A 17,653-nucleotide genomic window follows, 5' to 3' on the forward strand; every position below is an offset into this window, starting at 1 on the left:
CCAGTTCTTGGTTGTCCAACCTTGGACCATTTTTGGTAGGTACTAACCTCTGCATACCGGAAGCACCCTACAAGACCTGTTGTTTTGGAGATACCCTGACCTAGTCGTCTAACCATCACAATTCGGCCCTTGTCAAAGTCGCTCAGATCCTTATGCTTGTCCATTTTTCCTGCTTCCAACACATAATTTTCAAGAACTGACTTTTCACTTGCTGCCTAATATATCCAACCCCTTAACAGGTGCCACTGTAATGAGATAATCAATGTTATTCACTTCAACCATCAGTGGTTTTAATGTTGCAGTTGATCACTTGTATAAACATTCTTTAATGCCCACTATAACTGCAACTAACCTATTTTTTTAATCATCTGAGCATATTTTGGATCCTTTGAATAGTAATATGTGCCAGGCTCTGCTGTTAATCTCTTGTATTATTATTTATTTTATTAATTTTTTTAAATAATAAAAAACATTTTTTTTAAATTCATATTTATTTATTTCCCTCAACTTGATGTTGCCCATCATCCTTCGTGTTGCCCATCATCCTTAGTGAAGCTCTTGGTCACAAATATCTTGGATCACAACTTGACCACCTATGTGGGTCTGAAAATCTCCCCCAAAAGTTACACGCTTGTAATAAGCCCCTGTGGATATTTTATTAATAATCTACATATCTACATAAATGTCATTATTTAACGATATCTATGCGGAATCTTTATCAGTTTCATTTCCGGTTAACTTATAAAACATTTACATTCTATAGCTAACTCCTGAAGAGAACTAACACGGTTGCAGAAATGTACGAATGGACAAGCGCAATTCGAAATAGCATCATTCCGCCCAATCAGCGAAGTGCTTTTAATTATTCAGAAAATGAACCAATCGTAGGACGACTTCTAGGGACGGGCAAAGCAGCGTGAGGCAGGCCAATGCGTGGGCGTGATCACGTTCTAACCAATGAGCCGGCAAAGTTGATGTTTAAACTGTTGCGCGCGGGCGGTGCTAATCGCTTTAGGGGAGGATCCACAACTTAACTGTGTGTGTGCGCGAAGTTAAACAGTACAAGTCTCTCGTTAATGCTCAGTCTCCAACAAGTAGCACCAAAAATTAATTAAAATCACTATAAACGGTACAGTTTTAATAGTGATTCCCTTTGCGGAGTGTTGTTTGTGGCAGCGGATCGATCTTGTCTTGAAATGAAAGCGGGCGGTGAGTGTATTTCAGCAGTTAGCTAGTTAGCTAGCTTTAGGTTAACGTTAGTGGTGTATAGGAAGCTCATGAAACTTCATATATAGATAAATATTACAGATAAACGCTGTGTTTGTTTGTCATTGTATCTGCATTTAAATTGTAGAGTCCGTGTCAAATAGCTAGCAATGTAGCTAACATGAACTTAGCGTGTACAGATAAGATGCCAAACTGACCTGTTGCGGTTTTTTCCCTTTCTTACTGTAACTTGTAAAGCGCGTGAATGTTATATTAATATCGCCATAAATATTTCTAGCTTGCTAGCTGGTTAATTTACCTTCTGTGCTCATGGATTTAAGCATCATTAGTGTAGTAGATGAAGGCTGTTGGCTTCGGTCGAGTTAAAGCCAAGGAGGGAAAATTAGGCGCTGATCCTATGAACGCTGTTAAAGTGTCCTGACTCACTTATTGATCAGTTAAAAACAAAAAAAAGAACTAACTTGAGATACAATTTGCATAATTTCAGACTGTCCTGTTGTTAGTTGATGCCGGTTGTCGAGCAACCACATCTCATGGAGACCCACAAGCACTTGAACCTGATTAGGAAGAAGAAGAAGAAAAGCCAATGACTTTATTATTTAAGCATCGTTTTTCATCATCAATGTATTTTACTAATGAGTTTCATGCCGTTTGTCCGTTTATAGTGTTACATTGTCGATGCCATAAATGTTCCTCGGTGCCTGCGAGGAAGCGGGTCCGAAAGCAGGTTTCCTCTCTGGGCCTCCTGTCTCTACCTGAAGAGGTGCTGCTTTGTGTCCTCCAGTATCTCTCCGCCGAAGACCTGCTCGCCGTCAGAGCCGTGAGTCGCCTCTCGACATCCATTTGTATTTTCAGTGTTCACCAGGGATCAGATTTGAGGGCGTGACTAGATAACAGGACCTTACAGTGCTATAAAGTGCACCTATTATGTTTTTTCAGACATTACCTTTCATGTAGTGTGTTAGAGCTGATTGTGAATGTAAAAAGTCTGCAAAGTTTCAAAAATCAAAGCACATGACAGAGTTATTGACCCCCCAAAAAAGGAACCGATTCTGAACAGCTGAAACGAGTCGTTAGTAATTCCAGACTTACTTCCTGTACTAACATGTGTAGGTTTGTAACAAAAAGCCCCGCCTCTGGTCTTCATTGGCTGCTCACTGACAGCGGTAGACCAATCACAGCAGTCTGGGATATCTGTCCAATCAGAGCAGGGTATGCTCTCTGAAAAGAGGACTTGAATGAATCCTTTAGAACGGATCATTGAACCAGTCGTTTGTGACACTGTGGGAAAAGGTAATGCTGCAGTTTAAATTATGAGCACATTAAAGCGTTTTTTGACCTTGGATACGTGTAAATCTTTGTGTGAAACCTTTTAAAACAAAATTAGGCACGTTTCAAAACCATAATAGGTGTGCTTTAAAAAACAAAAAAAACACCCTGAAGTTCATACCCACTTTCATTTCTGGGTTTGTTTGGGTGAGGGATTCATTACCGTAGGTTCCTTACACAGATTTATACTCGCGTCCGCTCAGTGTGTGTTTATTCAGTTCGAGTTTCTTTACTTTTGCTGGGGACGAATCAGTGATTTGCACTTTATAGAAATGATTCAGAGTTTTATGAGTCACAGTTACTTGTATATATTGATGATGCACTCTATCATCGGATCTTTCCGTGCCATTTGTGGAGCGTAAAATGGTTTAATCTTATCATGGCACTTTTATAGTCATGTTTGTCACTACCCAGTCTTTGGGGGGTGGGTTGGAGTGCTATCATTTTCACACATAGCAAGGCTCATGCCTTGGTGCACATGAAGGGAACTTCAGAACTGCAGAGACCGGGTGTGTGAACTGTAACTGACTCGAACACAGCTTTCGCATGTTTTCCACACAAAATGTAGTAAACCCTGCGCATCTGAGCCCAGTTGTGAGGGAAAAAAATATGCAAATGTGTTCATGTCTATAAAGCTAATGTTTTTTTTTTAAATTTATAATAGTGTACATAAATGTTATTTCTGCAGCTAAATGCTAAGAGTGATTTTTCTGGTCCAGTCACAGATAAGTGATGCTACTTGCATCCATACTTATTTTGTATTCATGTTTCTGTTCTTTCTCATAGGTGCACTCGCATCTCCATAATATTGTCGACAACAACTCGAGCATTTGGGCTCGGGTCAGCTTCAAGGACCGCTGGCCAGCTCCGGACACTGTCTGGCTCTTTGCGAGGTAGCTGCTAATAACATGCTTTTAAAAGCCTGTTTAGCGACTCTAGGATTATATGTTAAGAATCTTCTAGTCGACCGAGTCATCTGACGTGTTGTCTAGTATTGCAAATATTAAGAACTAAGAAGGAAACAGAACGTACGGTTTGGTTTTGGATGCATGTGCTCAGTTGTGTTTGGTCTCATCATCAGGGCTGCAGAGAAAGGAAATTTTGAGGCTGCAGTAAAACTAGGAATTGCGTATTTGTACAACGAAGGACGTAAGTTTATTAACGTGTCACTAAATTTATCAGTGGTTAATTATATTTGTTCCATTGTTGAGCTTTCATTCATTGTGAGCAGCAACAAGTTGATTTAAAGTTGATCAAAGCAGCCTGATTGTTCTCGTTTCTCTCCAGCATCACTCAGCGATGAGGGCCGGGCTGATCATTGTGGGAAGATGGCCGCCAGATTCTTCACCCTGGCCGAGCGTGCACGCTCGCCGCTGGCCGATCCCTTCATCTGGCTCTTTATCCGGCCACCATGGTCTCCCTCTGGGAGCTGCTGCAAGGCCGTGGTGTACGAGCATCTAAAAGCAGAGTGCGAGAGCAACTTGGTAAGGAAATACATTACGGGTAATCCTTTCATCTGTACACGCGCATTCTTCACCCACAACTTGTACACTTATTTCTGAAGTATAGTAAAGAAAGGTCGATCTCCTGCAAATTCTACTGGAATGTCTTTCAGTACTAAATAAAGTTCATCTTTATGTCTTCTAGAAATAACACACCAAAGAGATGATTTTATGACTGTTTCTTTTCTGTAGGGGAGGAGAGGAGCACTACTGCATTGCCTGGCTAGAGTCCTTGAGCTGTCTGACGTAAGTGATGAATTCAGTCATACCCTGTAGTTGTCCCATGGAATTAATCGTTTCTCAGCCACCCGTCGGGGCTGTTGATTGTTGGCAGAAACACTAAAGTGTGTTTAATAGCCGCCATCAATTCATTTATTCATTCATCTATCTTCAGTAACCACTATATTCTGATCAGGGTTGTGGTGAATCCATCAACCCTGCTTCACACTTTCATAACTTCTTCTTCTTCTTCCTATTCTATAGCATCTCTGGTTAAAACCCTAAATAGACTCCAACACATTCAGAACTCCGCTGCTACATTTTGAATGGGCAGTGGTAGCTCAGTGGTTAAGACGTTGGATTACTGCCCGTACTCCATCGGCTACACTGGCTACCTGTTTCACAAGCAATTAAATACAAAGTCCTACTTCTCACTTTCAAAACATTACATAACATTACATGGCCTCACCCCACTGTATCTGTCTGAGCTGCTGCAGTCCTACACTCCTGCTCGGACACTCGGGTCTTCCAGTTATGGTTTGCTGATGGTGCCCAATACCAGACAGATATCTGTAGGAGTGTTTGATGTGTTAGAAAGGCACCATAATAAAAGAAAGCATAGAAATAGCATAGCCCATAGCAGGAATACACCCTGGATGGGACGGTAATCCACCACAGGGCATGACGCCCACACAGATTCCCACCTAGGGTCAATTTAGAGTGCATCTACTGGCATGTGTTTGTAAGGTGGGAGGAAAGTGAAGAACCAGGAGGAAACCCCACACTGATGCAGAGAAGAACATGTGAAAATCCACACAGACAGTAATCCAAACCCACAGGACCGAACCCTGCACCCGGGAGTGGTACTCATTGCACCACTATGCCACCCTTAGCTGCCATCTATATGTATGCATGTGATTGTATACACACACACACACACACAAGTAGTATACAAGACACAAAGGGGTGTGGGTGATTGACCCTTGCAATCCCTAATTATTTATTTACGCATCTGCTGCTTATTTTCCGAACTGAAACTGTCAGCTTCACTCACAGATTAGTTCAATATCACATGAGTCATGATCTTGAGTCATGAGACAGCATCTTGTTTATTTTGAAGCCGCTTTCCATGCACCTGGATTTTTATTTTGTGTCGTGTATGTTTGTCAGGATGAGGAGACACGCTCGGAAGCTCTTGCCATGTTGGACGAGTCGTCATGCTGCGGCAACGTGCAGAGCTCATACCTCCTGTGGGAGAAAAATCGTCACACGGCTGTAAGACATTTCTTTGAGCTGACAAATGAGTTCATGCTCGGTGGCTACCGATTAACCCTTGCTGATTTCGTTTTTTTTTTTTTCTGCAGATTGCCGACCCCGGAAGGTATCTGCAGTGTGTGCGCACGCTCCGGGATTATGCCGCCAAGGGCTGCTGGGAAGCTCAGGTGTGTGTATGTGGTGTTGCTATTTATGTGAATCAAAGAACAGTCAAACTGCTCTGAACCTTGATGTGCTGTTTTAGATCTTCGTTTACAGCAAAGCCAGGATCTGAAAATTAACCATGTATGTATGTATGTATGTATGTGTGTGTGTGTGTGTGTGTGTGTGTGTGTGTGTGTATATATATATATATATATATATATATATATATATATATATATATATATAAGTTTATTCATTCATTCATAATTCCAAATAAAAAGGTTAAGTGTACATCATTTTGAGGTTGGATGCAAAATATGTCAAAAGACATTATGATAACGCTAGGTTATGATGTTATGGGTTCTTTACGCAAAGCTGACGCCAGATGTTTAAAATTGAACTCAACCTGCCGTGCTGGCGATGTGTTGGATTTCGTTACTAACCATGTATGTTTTGGTGGGTGATTTCTTCAGCAATTGACTTGGTGAGTGTAGCTATTTAGAGACAACCATTCTGAGCGTTCTGAATCTAATAAAAACGCCTGTTTCGCAAAAAAATTAAATAACGTGTCACCAGAATTTACTGTGTTGTTTTTTTTTTTGTTTGTTTGTTTTGTTTGTTTTTTTACTGTGTTTTTGTCATCCGCTTTGTTTCGTCATTCTCTTGGTTTATCTGTTCCCATCCTGTGCCTGATCTGTGTCATGGTCTTTTGTAATTCATCCTGTGATCTGTGTCATTGCTGACCTTATCTCACTTCAGCATGCTAAATACTGCTGTGTGAATAATTCCATTCAGTCATTTTTGTTCATTTATTTTGGTCATGGTTATATTTGACCAAAAGCCTATTAGCACAGTGGCACCATTTGATTTCAGTGGAGTCTAACAGTTTACTTTGGATCTCATTTCTCAGTTGTCTTTAGCAAAGTCGTGTGCCAGCGGCAATCCTCTGGGTCTGGAGCCTCGGGCCTGTGCCGACCTGGTGGCTCAACTCTTTGTTTCCTGTCCATCACCTCCACGACGCTCTGACAGCCCACACAAAGAGGGCATCAATGACACCATGAGGTACCAGCAGTATCTTATTCATCACTTAAAATACTCCTCTTTGTTATATACATACTCGTTAGGCTGTTCAGCATGCTCATGTAGTCATTTCACCTTCTTTAAGGTACATCCTGGTGGACTGGTTGGTGGAGGTAGCCACCATGAAGGATTTCTCCAGCCTGGCGCTGCATGTGACTGTGGGCTGTGTGGACCGCTACCTGGCCCAATGCTCCGTGCCCAAGGCTAGGTTACAGCTTCTGGGTATTGCTTGCATGGTTATCTGCACAAGGTGAGGTCCTGCACATAGTTCATAATGTACAGTATTGTGTAATAAGACGTTTTGAAAAAGGGAAAACTGACTGGCTTTTAAGACCTTTACAAAGGGACAACTTGGTGGAGATGTATGAAAAATTATACAAGATGACTCAGTTTTCAGCTTTCATTTTTTTTCCATTCAGTTTTTCTTTTTCTGCTGCTAACCTTTATAACCTTTGTGCTGATTTTCTTTATTTTAATCCAGGTATATCAGTAAAGAAATTCTGACCATTCGAGAGGCTGTGTGGCTCACCGATAACACGTATCAGTACGAGGACCTGGTCAGGATGATGGGGGAGGTCATCTCTGTGCTGGATGGGAAGATCCGAGTGAGTGATTTTTGTTCTATTTGACTGTCATCTTGGCAACATCTTGGTTTCTTTCCATCAGCCCAGGCACGTGAAATCAAACAGAAAAGGCACTGATTTCAAATCACTATTAAAAATGTGTGGCTCCTTGCAATTTCAAAAAAAAAAAAAAAAGGGTGAGGGGGGTTGCTTTGCTTAATCTGAAATTAATTAAAAAGTCTAATAGTAATACAATTATATTTTAAAATCGTTTTTGTGTGTGTGTGTATGTATGTATGTGTGTATATATATATATATATATATATATATATATATATATATATATATATATATATATATATATATATATATATATATATATATATATATATATATATATATATATATATAATATAATATAATATAATATAATATAATATATTTTCATCGGTTTCGGTTTTCAATCAAGTGCATCGAATTTTCGGTTTCGGCCCAGAATTTTCCTGTCGGTGCATCACTAGTTGCGGTTGATTGATTGGCTTTTAATCCTTTTAAACTCCAACACACACACACACACACATGCACATTCTTCAGTTTCTAGCTGTAAGTGCAATAAATGTGTAAAGTGTTTAATATGCATATGTGATATTCCAGACTCCCACTCTGCTGGACTATGGTGAGGTACTGCAGTCTCTACTGCCCATGCAGCGCCGCACTGCTCATCTCTTCAGCTACATCTGTGAGCTGTCTCTGCTCTTCTCCCCCCTCACGATACCTGCTCCTGCTCACCTCGCCAGTGCCACCCTGCTGCTCACCCGAGCACTGCACAACTACAGTAAGGTTTTCATTACCATTCCTCTTTCCTTCCTTCCTTTGTTCTGTTATTAACGTATGTGATTTGTGGTATCCCATATTGTAGATCTGGGCTCTTCAAAAATTTTCACAGCCAAGGACCCTTTTTTTTAATGTATTCAGCTGTTTAAATATTAATGAATTATGTACAGCTATTCTTGGTAGTCATGAGAGATTTTTATTCCTGAGCTGTATGACTGTAAATGATATTTTGAACATGTACAGCATATTAACAGTTCTTTTGCTTATTTGAATTACTGGTAGATTCAAATTGACAATCAGTAGTGCTGTAGGATAACTTGCATGTAAATACTCAGATCTGATTAGTCAGAAGGTCGTGAGTAATTTTCAATAATTTGTTGAAAACAGAGTAAGGACAATGGCAGCTTTATATTAATGTTATTGTTTCTATAGTAACAGTTAGTTCACAGGGACTTCTATAGTGGATGATACACATAATCTCATTCTCAACATGTTGTTTTGTATTATTGTAGAACAGAATGCCAAGTCATGCTCTACTTTAGTTTACATTTATTTTAAACTCATTCAGTTCAGATACTCAGTCAGTGAAGTTGAGATCTAGACTAACTTAATAACTAATAGTAGTAGATAAATATTCTTTACCACCTTCATGGACCCCACTTTGAAAACCATGTTTCTACACTATTTTGTCTTGTACTTTAGTATTGCTGGTGGTGGAAACACACAAAATGATCTGGGTTTGTGCCGTTCCTATGTGTTGACGAAGCAAATACACATTGGTCAGTGGGGAAGAATTGGAGGTTATGTCTAGGTGTTAAGAAGCAATAACTGAGATGGGGAAAATGTAACACTTATATGATCATGTACACTAGGTACTGCAGATTTCTTACCCACTTTTATTATATATAAAAAAAAAAAAAAAACATTAATTGTAACCCCCATTGGCCAGTTTGAGTGACAGTGCATTTTTATTTGTGGATTGCTATAGGGACCTACTGTTCACGTTTTGTGATGATTTCCAACGGCAGCCATGTTTTTCAAGAAAGCAGTTTGTCCTAAACAGTACTACTACAGATTAGCATAACGATGGAAGAGTCCCAAGTTCCAGCTCAGTCAGACTTATAGTTCCTGAGAAACAGTTTTCTGAACTTAGCTCCGTCCCCTATTGATGAGCACAACCAAAACTGGGGATAACCCAGACCTTGTCCTGAAAGGGCCTGTCAATTTTGTTCAAGTTCATGCAAATACTCATAATTATCGGCTGTTTGAATGAATTAGACTGGACCCTATAAGAATCGCTTGGCAGGTGGCAGCCATATTGAATAAGGGAATAATACAGAACGGCCAGGTTGCATGTCTGTAGTATGTACAGTTTGTTGTGCACGACCTTCCAAAAATGTTTTCCATTCATTCAGTCAACAGTCCTTCTTACAATAAGATTGTTTTTATCATTCATTTTCCCTCTTTTACTCCAGTTACCATGGTTCTACACTATATTGACTTTTATTTTAGTGCTGTTTGATAGTGGAACACGGAGAAAACTCAAAATGGTCAAAGCACTGATCTAAAAAGCACAAGACTTGGTAATCATGTTTTGGAGGACATTAGCATTCCATAGCCTGTTAACCATAACCATAAGCTCTTGCTCATTGTTAGCCATGTTAAAAAAATTTGCTTAGTTGTTCCTTCAAGTGTCAGAGTAGTAGTGAATTTTCCTTCTTTATCTTCTTTGTTCTTGTAGGTCCTGTATGGCCGAGTCAGCTGGTGGAGAGCACAGGCTTTACTAAACAGGACCTAGTGCCCTGTGCTTTGCTGATCTATATCAAGTGGTGAGTTCTGAAACCTGTTTATACTGAGTGCTTCTTTGGGCTATATCCACTTTCTCAAATCTATCTTCACTTCAAGCTCTTGGCATTTTTGAACTGGTTTTGTATTACCAGAGGTAGAGCAGTAATATAATCAGTAAGGGATTTGCCTGCCTGAAGTACTTGTGCAGTTTTCCCAAATTAGCGCACACGGGTTTTTTCTAATGCGAAATAAATTGCAGAGAATATGCCAATATAAAGTCGCCAAGGTAAACTGGCAGACTTTTTTAACAAAAGATTAAACGATAGACATTTTTTCAGAGCCTTCGTTGCTCATGTTTACCAAGAGTGCCAATATTAGTGGAGGGCACTGTACACTTTGGTAATGTTAGACATACTCTATACACATTGGTGATTGTTATTAAATTAACAATGGAGGATGAAACTATACAGTTTGTAATTATTTTTGTTTGACTCAAACACGAAGAGCAGTGTAGAAAGAAACAACAGTCCCAAGTACTATAATCTAGCTTTTGTCATATATTTTCTCCTCTTTTACTCCACTTATAGCTTCAGCCAGGATGTGCCAAAAGATTACAGACAAGTGTCCTTAACTGGTGTTAAGCAGAGATTTGAAAGTGACTCCTTCCAACATATAAGCAAAGACACTGTGAGTATTGTTTACAAAACTCCCAAACGCCCCAAATTTCAACCCTTTATATATATATATATATATATATATATATATATATATATATATATATATATATATATATATATATATATATATATATATATATATATATATATATATATAAAATTATACATACACACACATACAGTATCTCACAAAAGTGAGTACACCCCTCACATTTTTGTAAATATTTGATTATATCTTTTCATGTGACAACACTGAAGAAATGACACTTTGCTACAATGTAAAGTAGTGAGTGTACAGCTTGTATAACAGTGTAAATTTGCCATTCCCTCAAAATAACTCAACACACAGCCATTAATGTCTAAACCGCTGGCAACAAAAGTGAGTACACCCCTAAGTGAAAATGTCCAAATTGGGCCCAAAATGTCTATTTTGTGTGGCCACCATTATTTTCAATTATTATACAAATTATGTATGTATAGTGTGTATATATAGTATAGTGTGTATATATAGTGCCTTCATGCATTAGTTTTATTTTAAAAATAGTTTTCTCTCACAAAGCAACAATTAATTGGCTCATGACAAAAAACAAAAGCCACTATGTTTATTATGCTCATCACTGACATGTAGCCTCATCTTAACCCATCATGCAAGGTGTATATCTTACTGCAACATTTTTAAAGATGACTGCTTCTCTTGTACATGGTTATCCATACTTGGGTGTTTGTGGTTCACAGGTAATGGACTTTAAAGAACTGTGTCAGGTGCTGGAGGTTCCAGAGGTGGAGCCCCAAATTGAGCATTCTAGTGCGAACAACCAATCGGCAGACATCCACACATTCCTGTCTTCTCCATCCAGCAACAGCAAGAGGTAGATGACTTGTTCTGGAGAAAATTCCTATGAAGCTTGACCAACATGCGTTAAGGGGAGATATGATGGTGTCATTTATTAATTATCATTTAATTGTCATTTATCATTATATAAATTTATTAAAAACACGCATCTTAACCTCGTGCACTATGACTGGTTACTAGTTCTTACTTAGAAGTAAACTGATTGGGCAGCTAATAAGTAGTTTGCACTACGAACTCAACCATAGTAAAAGAGTTGAAATTTAGAAACATTCATAATTCCTGAAAGATTCCTGATTTTATTTGGGAGGGCGGAACAAGCAGTAGGAAATAATAGTGGTGTTGTGTGAATTCTAAAAATTTAAAAGGGGGGTGTGAGGAACGTTTTACTTGATCTCATGCTCACTGTTTCAGCTTGTGGACTTTTGAACATCAACATTTATCAGGTTCTGAAGCCAAAAGCTTGTTCTTTTTAAGAAGCAGTGTCACACAAAATAAAATATTATGACAGTTTATGACCATAATATGGAGTCTGAAAATATATGTTGCAGTGGTGAAAGGCGCATTTACATGAGTGATGCAAATAATTGAATTTTATTGTTTGTTAGCTGTGAATAATTTTTTCCGTGGCCTTTCATTTTCACATTTAAAGCAGCAGAATGAATTGAAAGCTGGCAGGCCTGCAGGCATGGTGTCCTTATTAGCAGCAATACACAGAAGACCAAACAAATTCTACCTTGCCTTTAGACAGCCCGTGCAGATTTTCGCTGTTTTTTTTGTTGTTGTTGTTTTTGGGCGTTTTTTGTGTAAAATTTGACTTGGCGAAATGACACTTGCATGAAATAGTTTTGCACAGTCTTCCTCAGTGACATTTGTTGGTAAATGAGAGCTTGTAGCTGTACTCGTGTTCGATCCACATCAATCGAAGAGGGCTTTACCTGAATGTGTTTCGTTGATGTCACGTGATGCGTCTTGGCCCAAATCTGCGAAAAATTAAAATTAAATTAAAATTAAAATCGCAAGCTCCTCCTAATATTGTGGCGTTTGCTTGATTTTGATTCATTTCTGCGATCGTAAAAGCATGTAATCCTTTCAGGACTGCTTAGAGTATTCTTTAGAGATTATATATAACTGATGCGTGAAAACTGCTGTGAAATCTGGCAGCAGTAGTCTTTCCCTTTTCTCTAGTCTTCTTTTTAAATTTAATTATGTTAATGGTCTTTTGCAGGAGAGAGGATAGCATGCATACCCATCGAGGCAGCTTTGTGGCCACTCCCACAGCTGAGCTATCCAATCAAGAGGAAACCCTTGTGGGTGACATCCTAGACTGGAGCCTTGATGCTTCCTGCTCAGGCTATGAGGGAGATCAGGACAGTGATGGAGAGAAAGAGTGTGAAGGTGAGTAAATAAATGGGGTCTTGTTACAGTACCATACTTTATTATATACATTTTAAGCATTATTGTATGCATTTTAAGCCATGCTGCTAAGGATTTTATCGATTCTACTGTACAGGCAGGAGCAGCAGGAATAAATGGGTTAGCATTGTTACGTCCCCTTTTCAGAGATTTTAAAAACCCTCAATACAGCGCTTTTCACTTTTGCAATCATCAGATTATCTGTTGCTAACAAACGTCTTAAGGTGGGTTGTTTGACGCTTTTGCAACAGCGCCACCAAAGATCATAAGAAATATATACACAGAATTATATGAAGACGCAAAGCTGGGGCTGAATTCTATGTATCTCAGACTATATACACGTATAGCCCAGCTCTGACGGCCATGCCAGACATTTACCCGGAGTGGAAAGCCACATAGATTTGATCTCAATTTGAGCCGATATATTTTCAGCCCACTTTGCTGACACATCTTTAACGCTACATCAGCAGTGATTGGGAAGAAATACAGTTGCAGGTGTAATGAAAGTGAACGAGGTGGATTATTTCCTCTGTCGTCCTTTTTTTTTATATATATATACCAAAATGCCACTGGAGGAGAAACTAAAAGTAGAAATACGAAGTACATATTGTCCAAATATAGAAGTACAAATAGCACAAAAGAGTAGACAACAGAACTGTAAGTTTAGTGGAGGGTTTTTTTTGTGAATGAAATTAGGGTTCATGATCAATAATTTTGTGATACACTTTTCTGAGATATTGTTGGATGGTGATGCTTTAAACATTTTTAAAAAATATTTATAAAAGTTACAAATGAAATGATACAGAATGGAAAAAACTTAATGATCTTTGTCATTGTAGGCATTAAACAAAAGTATTGTCAACCTCAGTTAAGCGTTTATTGTTTATGCAGTTTTAGCTAAATTATATATACCATGATGCGCATTGTGTATCGTAGAAATGTCCTCAAGTATCGTGATATTTTTGTCATCATCCAGCCCTAAATGAATGTGTTACAGCTATCCTTTTTACCATGTGTTATTTATGTTTTGTTTTTTTTTTAAATTATGTATGTATTTATTTATTTATTTATTTATTTTTATTCAGAGGAAACACAGCATACATTATGGACTTGAAACACATCAATAAAACATTTTAAACCAACTTGCCTGTTAAGTGTGTGTGAGAATAGTTATTGTGCTACTGAAGCGATGTTGTGATCTGCTTTTACAATTGAGTTGTAATAGATTATACAACAAACCCATCCTCTAGGACTTTCTAGATTCTACCAAGAAATATATCACACAAACTAAATCAAATGTCCAGTCACTTTGCTCGTTGGGATTTTCTAATAGTTAAGAGTAATGGAGAATGTTTTTTTGTTTCCACAGTCTCTGTCTTCTCAGTCCAGCTACCACTGTGTGTGCAGTCTACTGATGTCCTGCTGCACTGCAGTGCTCTTTCTAGTGATGAGGACAGTGTGAGTGAGCCTTCTGCCTCCTGCGCTTCCTTTTCCTCCAAACGCCCTCTCCGTATCAACCTCCACAGCTCAGGGTACTCTTCTGTCCAGAGCAGCAGTCCTTCCACTGCCTCTTCTTCCTCCCTGGTGCCCTGCCATCTCTCCCCAGTCAGCCTGGCACCAGCGTCAGTGCCCGCCTCACCCGGCTTCCGTCTACTGGTGCCCATGCAGAGACCCTGTGGCTCCACCCACCGGCAGGTGAAGAGGAAGAACACTGCAGCCCACAGTGGTGGAGAGATGGAGATGGAAAGAGAAGACTCTGAGATCTCGGCCGACGAACAAGCTTTCCTCAGCTTGTGACGGAACAGTTGGCTCCAGCAGTCGTGTTTGAGATTAATGGTACCACTGTAACATCAGTGTCTTCTGAGAAGCAATCAAATGGCAGCTTTTCAAATCTTGTACAAATCATCGACTATGTGCTTCTAAGGAATCGCCAAAACATACATGGCTAATAATCAATAAGAGTTCACTGGGGACGAGTTAACATTATGCAAATAAAAGTTTGCTAACTGGCTTTACCAGCTTTCATTCAATGTTAGCTGTTCGTATATTTGGATAATGCGTCCAATTAAGAGAAAGAGGGGAAGAACAACACTGATGGGCCTGCTTGGATCCTGTCTGCTTCACCATGTCGTGGTGAATTATATGTAGAAGACTTTGGGAACACCTCCTCTAAAGGTTAACTTGACGATTCATTTCCCAACAACTAAACCACTGGAATTCTTGAAAAAGGTCTGCTTGTGAACCTGTGTGTCTCTGTGAGACCTGAGCCAACCGAGCAGACTATTGCAACAACCTCATTTCATCCACCAGAGAAAATCAAAGACCATCTCAGAATTTACATTCATATGGTTACATTTTATATACTTTTTTTTTTTAACTGGACAGAAAGACTTTGAATATCCAGGTACCGAGAGCTGTCAAAATACAACTGTTTCATTTAACTCTCTTCAGGGCACTGATGTATTTGTTTCTTTGGATTGCTGTTATGTAGACGAGTAAATTATACTTTACATGTTTTTGTATGTATATACGCTTGTGTGTCTCTTCCATCATTCGTATGATTGGTGTCTTGTGCCATGTTCTGATGCCAAAGGTGTTGTCATTATTTTCAAGTGTGGTCATGTTAGACTTGTACTATAACATTTCATCCAGCATACATACATACTGCAAGCAGTGCTGACTGTGACAGCATTATTTCACCTGTGATAAGTTTTAACATTATGGAATAACACAAACCGTGTTGCAACATGCTCAGTTTTAACGCACGGTATCGGACATGCCGTTTCTTCATAACCTCAAATGAAGTGAAGCACTTTTTTATTTTACAACACTGGAGAGGCAGTGTTCTTAAACAGCTGTGTATGTCTTTACTGAAAAATCTATTACATGTGTGTTATTCAGTGCTCTACAAGTAGAAATGTTCCTGTATGTCTGAAACATCACAACCCACAAAATGCATCTTTTCAGTACTGTAACTTTGTTAGGTTTTTTTTTTTTTACTGTAACTGACTCATACCTATGTATGAAGCTGTGAAAAAGCATTACTTGAAACCTACAGATGTTTGAGAAGTGTTTTCAAAAACAATAAAATAATGCTGCAGTAAGACTTTTTTTTTTTTTTTTCTTCACCAGTGTCTGATTTCATTAGAAAGGATTTCTTGCAGGGGGCACGTTGGCTTAGTGGTTACAACATTTTGCCTGGCACCTCCAGGGTTGGGGGTTCAATTCCTACCTCTGTCCTGTGTATCCGGAGTTTGTGTGTTCTTCACGTGCTTTGGGGGTTTCCTCCAGGTACTCTGGTTTCCTCCCCCGCTCCAGAGACGTGCGTTGTAGGCCGATGGTCATCTCTAAATTGTCCGTAGTGTGTGAATGTGTGCGCGATTGTGCACTGCGATGGGTTAAACAGACTTCATATAAAACCATAATGAACTTCCTTTAATTTTTTATACTATCCATTGTTACCCAGATGAGGATGGGTTCCCTTCTGAATCTGATTCCTCTCAAGGTTTCTTCCTCTTAACATCTTAGGGACTTTTTCCTTACCACCGTCACCATGGGCTTGCTCAATTGGGATAAATTCACAGGTTTAAAATCTGTATCCCGTGTTGAAATGTTTCTGTAAAGCTGCTTTGCGACAATGTCTGTTGTTAAAAGCGATATACAAATAAAATTGAAGTGAATTGATAGTTGGCACTCCATCTAGGGTGTCCCCCGCCTTGTGCTCAGAGGTCCCTGGGACAGGCTCCAGGCTCCCCCATGACCCTGTGTGGAATAAGCGGTACATGGGATGGATGTATTTCCTGCAGACTGAATAGCAATAAACCACATTACATTATAGATTAATAAAACTACATTCAATGACATTTAAATCTTCAGTGAAATAATTTTAAAAGTTTCCCTTGCCCTCCCCATGCCTGTGTTCTATAACACCCAATGTGGATGTGAGCACACGATGAAACTACAGTAACACATTTGGTCAATTATAATTTATGTCATTCATTCATTTATCTTAAGTAATCCTGGTAAGGGTCTCGGTGGATTTGGTGAAAATTTGGTTGGATATTCAACATTTCACAACCGGGAATTGCAGGAAAAGCAGTAGAGTTCTGATTCATAATCTCTACCTGCTGCTAGTCCGCCTGACCAGCAGGTGGTGCAAGTAGGTGTTGAAGACCAAAGCAACAGGTAGAGCCTCCCTGAGGAATAAAACAAAGACAGTGACCCGGAAATCGATCGATGTCCGCCATCTTGAAGAACAAATCATTTATTTAGTTGCACTGTGAGGAGGTGAGGAAGTTTCCAGAAGGGCTAGGACAGTTGATACACAGATATCCTATGCGGAAGTGTTTCTTGTCGAAAAACCTGACGCATGTATGAATTCCCCTCCTCCTTTACGATTTCCTTCGCTTGATTCTGTATATATCGCTGCAGCCTGGAGACCTCCGAGTGGAAGGTACTTATCTCAGAGTGGGAGGTACTTACTACCGAGTGGGAGGGACTTAGTTCAGAGTGGGAGGCAACTTACGCCGCAAGTAGGCGGGATTTCAGAAATGGGCGGGATTTAGGCGGAAATCCCCAATCGCACCGAGGTGCATGGTGATAAATGATGACCGGAAGTTGAGAGACTAGTCAAAAACACCGATTTAAAACTAACCGATTTGTCAACATTTTTTATTGTACTTGTAATTTAATTTCTTACAGCTGTTTCGTTATTATATGCATGTCCAATGCCATTCTATTTGAAGATTG

At 39.4% G+C, this 17,653-nt stretch overlaps 1 protein-coding gene and 1 long non-coding RNA gene across 3 annotated transcripts; one reads left to right on the forward strand and one right to left on the reverse strand.

Moving 5' to 3' along the window:
• Positions 1 to 461: 461 nt before the first annotated feature.
• Positions 462 to 15,253, forward strand: ccnf (cyclin F). The gene is made up of 17 exons (XM_017488761.3): positions 462 to 1,209; positions 1,893 to 2,047; positions 3,343 to 3,449; positions 3,638 to 3,705; positions 3,844 to 4,040; positions 4,251 to 4,304; positions 5,448 to 5,552; positions 5,642 to 5,719; positions 6,607 to 6,758; positions 6,862 to 7,026; positions 7,258 to 7,381; positions 7,994 to 8,174; positions 9,915 to 10,002; positions 10,549 to 10,648; positions 11,374 to 11,507; positions 12,717 to 12,886; positions 14,274 to 15,253. Exons 1-17 carry the CDS (start codon positions 1,197 to 1,199, stop codon positions 14,699 to 14,701), a joined length of 2,319 nt encoding a protein of 772 aa, XP_017344250.1. The 5' UTR covers positions 462 to 1,196; the 3' UTR covers positions 14,702 to 15,253.
• LOC124626261 (uncharacterized) lies at positions 12,080 to 17,483 on the reverse strand. 2 transcript variants are annotated; one of them, XR_008393151.1, is made up of 3 exons: positions 17,029 to 17,483; positions 12,738 to 16,666; positions 12,080 to 12,471 (listed from the first exon to the last, which is right to left on the reverse strand). It is a non-coding gene; the product is annotated as an uncharacterized LOC124626261 (long non-coding RNA). The 2 variants fall into 2 exon arrangements; XR_008393150.1 differs by having other exon boundaries at positions 12,738 to 16,711.
• Positions 17,484 to 17,653: the final 170 nt, after the last annotated feature.

Source organism: Ictalurus punctatus, chromosome 2 (assembly GCF_001660625.3).
Source record: "Ictalurus punctatus breed USDA103 chromosome 2, Coco_2.0, whole genome shotgun sequence".
In the NCBI taxonomy this organism is placed as follows: Eukaryota; Metazoa; Chordata; class Actinopteri; order Siluriformes; family Ictaluridae; genus Ictalurus; species Ictalurus punctatus.

What these genes read in the sequence shown, in the direction of transcription:
- ccnf (XM_017488761.3), top strand. An exon ending in GGCATCAATGACACCATGAG is followed by an intron (nt 6,759 to 6,861) that starts GTACCAGCAGTA and finishes ACCTTCTTTAAG; the next exon opens with GTACATCCTGGTGGACTGGT. An exon ending in CCGAGCACTGCACAACTACA is followed by an intron (nt 8,175 to 9,914) that starts GTAAGGTTTTCA and finishes TTGTTCTTGTAG; the next exon opens with GTCCTGTATGGCCGAGTCAG.